The sequence below is a fragment of the Carassius auratus genome, chromosome 37 (assembly GCF_003368295.1).
Source record: "Carassius auratus strain Wakin chromosome 37, ASM336829v1, whole genome shotgun sequence".
Lineage (NCBI taxonomy): Eukaryota > Metazoa > Chordata > Actinopteri > Cypriniformes > Cyprinidae > Carassius > Carassius auratus.
In genome coordinates, this window is record NC_039279.1 from 18,466,682 (window position 1) to 18,475,626 (window position 8,945).

The 8,945-nt window shown below is 35.1% G+C and overlaps 1 protein-coding gene across 1 annotated transcript; it reads left to right on the plus strand.

The window, feature by feature from the left end:
* The first annotated feature begins 3,886 nt into the window (after positions 1-3,886).
* Positions 3,887-7,534, plus strand: LOC113056563 (tumor necrosis factor receptor superfamily member 13B). The gene is made up of 5 exons (XM_026223331.1): positions 3,887-3,937; positions 5,709-5,844; positions 5,921-6,037; positions 6,747-6,998; positions 7,111-7,534. The coding sequence occupies exons 2-5, from the start codon at positions 5,730-5,732 to the stop codon at positions 7,338-7,340; spliced, it is 714 nt and encodes a 237-aa protein (XP_026079116.1). The 5' UTR covers positions 3,887-3,937; positions 5,709-5,729; the 3' UTR covers positions 7,341-7,534.
* The last annotated feature ends 1,411 nt before the right edge of the window (positions 7,535-8,945 follow it).

Consider the following 8,945-nt stretch of genomic DNA (forward strand, 5'->3'; position numbering starts at 1 on the left):
ATTACCTGCCCTTTAGAAATAAATTATAGGACTCATTGAAAAGTATTCAAACAAGTGCATAATTACACAGTTCTTGTAAAAAAATATATACCTCGTTATAAAACATAAGATGTACAGCTTTTAACCATCATTGTGATGAATGCATCCCCTCACAACACATGGACTGTTCTGCGGTGATGATGAATAGCATCAGGAAGCTGCTTTGCATATGCATTGCTTGGAGGACTTTAAAAACTATTATTTATTCTAGCAAGGCTGATAAAACGACGCTGCAAGTGCCTTAAATAATCACGCATTCATTCATAGAGCTTTAACAATAAACCCTCCACCTGAATGTAGAAGTGATTCATCTGCTTGTAAATAAGTTGCTCATTTAAAACCGCTGTTGCTTACAAAGATGTATAATGTGTAAATACTGAGCTGGCATCGACAGAACGGATTCATCTCCTGCCCGTTCGAGGGCTTTAGAACATTTGAACATTTGCGAAGGGCTAAAACTGAACTTGTTTACTCTAGTGTGTCTGATTTCTAAGGGTCAGAATCAGATCTGTTACGCTGCAAGGGTTGCAAAGTGAATGAGTTCACGTCTAGTTTTTTTTTCCTTTCTAGGACACATTTCGAAACCTTGATGACGGCAAAGTGGTTGTTGCAGTATTTGTCAAGTACTTTGAGTTGAGCGTGCCTTTGCCCGTCAAACAGTGTGTGTTAGTGTCGTCATGTTTCTGTGTTGTATTCTCAGTCTGATGGTGTGGGTTCAAATGCATTCACTTAATATTAATGCCGAATTTAAAAGATGTCTGTCTTTTTTCATCATACCATACGTCTGTTTGATTAAAGGAACAGTTCACCCAAAAATAAACACTCACATTCAGGTCATCGAAGATTAGGATGAGCTTGTTTCTTCATCAGGTTTGTAGAAATGTAGCATTGCATCAGTGTCTCATCAACGGATCCTCTACAGTGAATGGGTGCCGTCAGAATGAGAGTCTGATAAAAACATCACAATAATCCATAGCACTCCAGTCCATCAGTGAACATCTGGAGAAGACAGCTGTTTGGACTCTCATTCTGACGGCACCCATTCACTGCAGAGCATCCATTGATGAGACACTGATGCAATGCTACATTCCTCCAAACGTGAGGCTGTTATTCTCTTCGTTGCTAAACTGCCACAGCTCAATTTTTGCCCAGCTGTTTATTTTAAAGATCCAATTTATTACAATCCACTTGAGCAGAATAATCCTCAGGTCGAATTAAATGATTCCTCACATGCTCTTGTCGTCAGGTCATTTGTGGAGAAGCATGATTGTGTTTTAATTACATTTTACAAAAGCGCAAACCCATTTGAAAGGAAATAGAGAACATTGCATATTTTATAACATTTAATAATTGTATAATAAGGTCTAATTTGTTAGCATGAGCAATGCATTATCTAACATAAACCTGTGATATATTTTAAAGCATTGGTAATAGAAAAAACTAGAAATGCAATTATATTGTACAGTTACATAAATTTGTTTTATTTAAAAACATATTAGTAAATTTTGTAATTAAGATTAATAAGAGTATTTGTTTATTGTTTAATCATTTTTAATAGTTAAAAAATACAGTGTTTCCCATTTAACATTACAGCTGTTTTAAAGCTTCAATCAAAGTACAAGATAATGCAAATACCCTAAATGTAATTTTATGCCATTTGTGAGGTGCAATATATAATATTCTTAAGTTATATGTATGCATTTGTGTTTAAAAGTGGCTGGTAATGATTTTAACTGAGAAATAATCATGAAAATAATCCAAACTTATTACTTAGAAATCAATCTCGTTTGTAATCTGTGAGTCAAATGTATCCTTCAACACAAGTGATGAACTGCTGTAATGACACAATGTCTCCCTCTGTTGTCCTGTACGGGTTTCGTTTTCTGTTTAAAAAGTGAAGGATTGTTAGACTTGCAATCGGATCTTGAATGGCTTTGTATCTTTTGGCTTGTATATGGATTATGCATCATGTTCATGACCTGTAATTATTGAAAAAATGTTGAGAAAAATGTGACTGATTAACCACCAACCTTTTTCAGTGTTGTTATTGATAAAGATGAAATGCATTACATTCATTTACCAAACAAATAAAGGCTTGTGTGTGAGCAATGCTGAGTTTGATTTGTTGTTGTTGTTTTGCTCAGTTTATGATTTTATGATTATAATGTGCATATTTACTCAAATATTAATGCTGGGTTGTTATCTGTTAAAGTGTAATTTATTCCTGTGATGCTCCGCTGTTTTTTCAGCATCATTCCTCCAGTCTTCAGTGTCACATGATCTTCAGAAATCATGAAAATATGATGATTTACTGCTCAAGAAACATTTCTGATTATCATCAGTGTTGAAAACATTTAATATTTCTGTGAAAACTGTGATGCATTTAATTTTTTTAAGATCCACAGATTACTAAAAAGCTCAAAAGAACAGCATTTATTTGAAATAAAACTCGTTTGTTACATTACAAATGTTTTGACTGTCACTCAGTGTGTAGTTAATGACTAAAAACATTGATTACCTTAATAAATAAATGGTATAGGCTACTATAAATATCTAGATGCACGTAATACTGGCATACTTCAAATAAACATATTTATGGACAGTTTTAGGTTTATTGAATCAATCATAAATAACATCAAATGGCTCGTGTTTCTCTTGACTTGCACACAATGAAACCAGACATTAATCAGTGCAGTGTTTATTCAAAACGAGTTGTTTGCAGTCATTTGGAGTCAGCAGGTGTGTAGTATCGCCTGATCTTCCTGTGAGGAGACAGCATCTGTGTGTCTGTGGTTCAGCTCCACTGTCATGTCACCACACAACAGCTTTCTGAAGGTTTCTGTAGTCTAAGAAAAAACACTCATCTACGTGTGGGCTATTTAAAAGAACTGCAGGTGCAAGGATGTGCTGAGATGAGTGTGTGAGCAGTTTCGCCTCGAGCGCTCGTTTGATTGGCAGCACGTGCCTATTGTGTGCGCGCGCGCGCGTGTGAAATAAAACAGCTCGGGGACGCGCTTTGTGTTGTCTGCAAACATTAAGGGGGGTTCGGTGGCTGGAAATATTCATCTTTTGAAAGCAAACTCGAGCGATGTGTCCCCCCGAGGATAACGCATCTTCATTTGAAACCTGAATCATCTTTGTGTGAATCATTTCTCCCGCTCGTCTCGTCATTTGGTTCTCCTTCAGCGTGAGAGCGTTCAGCTGAAGAGACGCGTTTCTTTTGTGTCAGAAACACAAGCTGCTTGATGCATCATAATTACCTGAAACAACAACTTGTATTTGTCAGTTTCCAGCCCAAACTTAGTCAACAGATTTACCGTGAAGATGCTCTGATCAAACAAATAACGTGTTCTAAAGTTATTATTATTATTATTGTTATTATTTTTAAACAGTATGAAATTAAAGTATTAAAAATATATATAAAATAAAAAATAACATTGCATTAAAATGTTTAATATTTAGGTAACACTTTAGGGTCCAATTCACACTAATAACTAGTTGCTTATTAGCATGTGTATTATTAACATATTGACTGTTTATTAGTGCTTATAAAGTACATATAATGCATGACATCCATAATCCCTAAACTTAACAACTACCTTATAAACTATTAATAAGCAGCAAACAAGGAGTTAATTGAGGGAAAAGTCATAGTTAATGGTTAGTTAATAGTGTTTCGGGTTTTCACGTTCTCAGATTTATTTGAATGATAAATTGGGACATTAATTAAATAATCAAAGTTTTTTTTTTCATAAATGTGATCTGTAATGAAAGCAGTTGCTGCAGTGTTGTCTCCCGAGGCTCAGTGTGGTTTTATTCAAATCATCTGCTGATATAAATAGTCCCACACTCACAGAAACCTAACCTTCAGACCCCCATGTCTTCATTCTCACTGGAGGTAAGTGCTCGCTGTGCTTCATGTAGACGACAAAAAACAAGCCTGAAATCTACAATTAAGATTAATGCAACACTTCATTAATGCAATGATAAGATCAGATGATCAATTGTAATTCAAAAAACTTTTGAATGTTGTTTAAAAACAATGAAATATGTAATAGCATCTGCTTTTATGATTACGGTAGATTAAAGTTCAGTGCTTTTGCAACCCTTCTAAATATATCTTTGTGCCAGTTGTGCTCAGTTTATTCATTACAGTATGATCTTAAAATTCATCATCATGTATTGTATTTATGACAATTATATATATATTAGGCTATGTGATAGTTATAGTATGCTATGAGACTATGTAATATTTTTTATATGCAATAATATGAATATATGAAAATATAATAACAAATAATACATACATATATATATATATATATATATATATATATATATATATATATATATATATATATATATATATATATATATATATATATATATATATGTATGTGTATATATATATATATAGAGAGAGAGAGAGATTTATATTATTTATTATTTTGTGTATTTCTAACATAATTTGTAATTATTTTTATATGCAATACTAATATGATGAAATAATATTATCATATATATATATATATATATATATATATATATATATATATATATATATATATATATCAACCAAATTACATAAAAATAATATATTTAATATAATACAAATAATATAAATATATTTTTCAAAGAAAAACAAGTATAACCCATGTAATATAAAATTATTTATGTAAATCCATAGTCCAAAAACAGATGTATAAACTCTAGCTTTAGCTGTAAATGCCAATCTATATCTTAATCTACATCTAACCAACTTCTGTAAATACTGTGAATGAGTCATTTTAAAACCATCTTATTTGTGTAGTATCTGATCAGTCGTGAACATGAGAGATTACAAGACAAAGACGAGAAAAACTAATAACTAACTCTTTTGATGGTAGCATTAAAGACCTTTTTCTAATTGTGTTTTTCCAGTGTTTCAGTTCAATGAACAGTTAAATCAGGGATATAATGCTGAAACATTAAACTAGCCTTTAAAGGGGTCACACGATGTTGCTAAAAAGAACATTATTTTGTGTATTTGGTGTAATGCGATATGTTTATGCATTATTATGTTTTATTATGTATTATTATAGTTGCTCCTCTATGCTCCACCATCTGAAGCTCATTGATTTTTACAAAGCTCATCGTTCTGAAAAGCGAGGTGTGCTCTGATTGGCCAGCTATCTAGTGAGTTGTGATTGGCTGAATGCCTCAAGCGTGTGACGGAAATGTTACGCCCCTCACTGTACTGCGATGCCCTGTCCTGATCTTTGATAAAGATATCTCTTTGGATTTGAGACTTGTCAGATCTTCTTTATTACGCACCAAGAGCTCGTAACACTCCAAAGAGAGAGGAAAAAATTAAGAGCACATCATATGACCTCTTTACAAACTGGCCTCATTCTCTTCATTTTCAATTTGTTCAGCTTTATTCCAGTTAGCCTATTAGTGACCCATGACACATTTATAACCAGGAACATGTTAACTATAACAATTTAAAACAACCAATGTGCTTTATAACGACTAAAACCACAGACAACAAAATAAAAACAATATTTAAAACTGTAGCAGATGGCCATAAAAGCAGAGTGAAAAACTGAAATGCAACATTTGATGACTTGATGAAGCCAGTCTAATCTAAATGTGTAACTAATACTCTGTGTGTGTGTGTGTCTGTGCAGGTATTTTCGGGGGTCTGAGCGATGGCACAGAGCTGTGTGGAGGGTCAGTACATGGACAGGCTCCTGCGAGAGTGTGTGTCCTGCAGCATGATCTGTCACGACTCCAGCATCTTGAAGCGCTGCTCTGAGTTCTGTGGTGAGTTACGCCGTCTGTCTCAGCTCACACGTGTGAAGAGCAGGGTCTGATGCAGGACTGTGGTGTTGTGTGGCAGTGGCCTGGAGATGTAAAGCCGTGTCCGGTCAGTTCTACGACACGCTGCTGAAGAAGTGTCTGAAGTGCTCCGAGCTGTGCGGCAGTCACCCGGCGGTCTGCGCAGACGCATGCAGGAGTGAGTCCGAGTCACCCACTGAATCACACTATAAGAGCTGTGCATGCTGGTTTCTGCCTGAATTTTCTTTTTCAGAATTGTGAATTTAGGCTATATCTCTTAATTGCAAGTTGTAGGTTTAAATTCGCAATTCTGACTTTTATTATCAGAGTTCTGAGTTTACGTCTCACAATACCATTTTTCTTCAGAATTCCAACTATACATCTCACACATTTACATCTTTGCTATTCTGAGGTGTAAAATGTATAACTACACACACAAAAAAGGCTGAATTGTGAGATATATATAGGCTACTCAGAAATGCAATAAGTTAAAGGGATAAAAAGTCGCAATTACTTTTTTAATAGTCTGTGGCGGAAACAAGCTTCAGTTAAATACTAGCTGCAGTCTAATGAGTTTATAGCCTACCCCTTAACAAAATTAACCATGATTTTATTATAGTAAAAGTGTAGTGATCTTTTGCTCTTTTTTTTTTTGGTGTATTAATTAACATTTTGTATAACCAGAGTTTAACTACAAATACCATGGTTCAACTGTAAGATTAGCAAAACCATGGTTAATTTAAGGTTACTATGGTTTTTGGTTTTATTTTTAGTAAAACCTTAGTTAATTTTCATTAAAGATGGAAAATAACCTTCAAAATAAACGTAGAAAAGTGTCTATTGTACCAATAAAACTGACTTTCATGTCTATAAACTTGATGGCCCAGGTGTGGTGTCCGTGACGCAGAGGCCTGATGTCGCCGGGTCTGCAGTGCAGCTGGTGACCGGCAGAGGGCGCTCGGTGTCCGGATCAGCGCTGTACTCGGAGGCGCTGCTCTACTCGCTGCTAGGCCTCTGCATCACTGCTCTGATGTTCACGCTGACCGCTGCTTTCCTGCTGCTGCTCAAGAGAGCCAAACACCAGCAGCAGCTGGACACCAAGAAACAGCAGCCCAACAAACACGGACAGTCATCCAAAGGTCAATAACAACACTATTTAGTTAAACTATCTGTGGGGCACCTCAATACACATCTATCTATCTATCTATCTGTCTGTATGCACGTGCATTAGTGCTTTTTTGTGTATTTCAGACTCTCTGATGGCTCGCGCTGATGAAGTGTCTCAGGAGGGCAGTGTGACTCAGGAGCGACCGAGGGCCACAGAGACCTGCGTCTACTGCTTCACCGAGCACGAGCACGAGCATGCGCGCCCCCCCAAGCATCACCATGACAACGGCGCGCTCCGCCCCCCGCTGCAGACGCACACCGACAGGACCGCGCCGTTCAGGATCATATGCTCACCGACACAAACAAGCATATGATGATGACGTCATTCCGCAAGCAGTCGTATGCAAATATAACTCCACTTTAGTTTGAATGACATGAAGTGAATGCTGTTTTCAGAAGAGCACAACACACTTTCAAGGCCTCATGATTCTGAGAGTAGCTTCCCCTTCCCTTACTTTGGAAATGCAATAATAGGTTAATAAATTAATCTTAAAAAAAAAAAAAAAAACTTTTAAACCCAAATAGGAAATAAAACAGTTATCGACTAAGCATGTGTCCTATTAAACTCCTGAAAAAAAAAAAAAGAAAAAAAAAAAAAGTGGTGTCTCATATTTTAAAGCGGGGTCTGTAATTTGGGAAAGAAATCAAATAAATTGTATAAAATATTTGCCAACACTTTATTTTAAGGTATCTTTGTTACACACGTTATATGAATGTACTATTATAATAACTAATAGCTAATTAATTATGCATAATTACTTGCAAGTAACCCTAACCGTATAGCAAGTGCATATAGTTAATTAATATTACTCATTAATTAAATGTAGAACTACACTGTAACAAGGACACCTTAAAATAAAGTGTAGCCTGATATGAGCAGTTTTGCGCTTTCTGGTTTCCACGGTAACGGTGATACCTCTGCTTGATTGGTGGAGAGCACCTGAGTATTAGAGTCATATACACTCCTGTATACACACACACACACACACACACACACATACATATATATAAACACACACAGTGCTGGGGAGAAGCTAATTACATGTAATCTGGATTACATAATCAGCATTTGAGATTTTTTTTAATGGATATTATGATTTTTTTCCCCCCCGTCAAACCCTTTAACCTTAAATATTTAATTGAAGTCCCTCTGAGTTTTAAAATTAATATTGCTAATTAAGTTTTTCTTCATGCAAAAATCACAATTTGCAAGTATCCTCCCCAGCACTGTTTTAATAAAGTGCTTTAATAGAAGTTCAGCTACTGAACATGATTTTGAGGTTTTCATTGAACAACATCAGAGTTGTGTGCATCGTGAAAGTTCTTAATTAACTTTTCAATAGAGAAGAAATTAAGATTTTATCTTCTGGAACCTTCTGTTTAAGGCAAGACACTACAACTGAATGATAATTAACTGAAGTATATAACCAATATATCTCCCAGCTGATTAATTACAGTGCATTAAGATAAATACATATATATATATATATATATATATATATATGCAAATTAAGCATCATCTACTTAAATATGCACAAAGTTGTAAACATTTCCATCAATCCAGACTCACACTTCTGGATTAATTTTGTTGATATATTAATTTTTATTTCTTTATTTTTCTTTTCTCGCGCCATAAATCAGAAAAAAACTGTCACCAGACGAACAGAAACACATTTTCACCATGTTCTTAGGAATGAAATGTTGCATAAAATCAGTTGACTTTTATATAAACAAAACCCTCAGCAAGTCTTAATGTGTGAAAGATAAAGATATGGACTGAAATCTACAGCCTAAACCGATCAAACAAACACTTAAATGTGTGTTTTCCCCTCGATTCTCCATGAACTGGGATTATGGAAACAAAACCGATCACGATCTGCGTGAAAATCAATGGTTAAGTCTGTAGTGTCCTGCCTTTA

Excerpts from the sequence above, each read along its gene's own strand:
- LOC113056563 (XM_026223331.1), top strand. The coding sequence starts at position 5,730 with ATGGCACAGAGCTGTGTGGAGGGTCAGTACATGGACAGGCTCCTGCGA. Across the intron at positions 5,845-5,920 it reads GCGCTGCTCTGAGTTCTGTG|TGGCCTGGAGATGTAAAGCC; the intron begins GTGAGTTACGCC and ends GTTGTGTGGCAG. Across the intron at positions 6,038-6,746 it reads CTGCGCAGACGCATGCAGGA|GTGTGGTGTCCGTGACGCAG; the intron begins GTGAGTCCGAGT and ends TTGATGGCCCAG.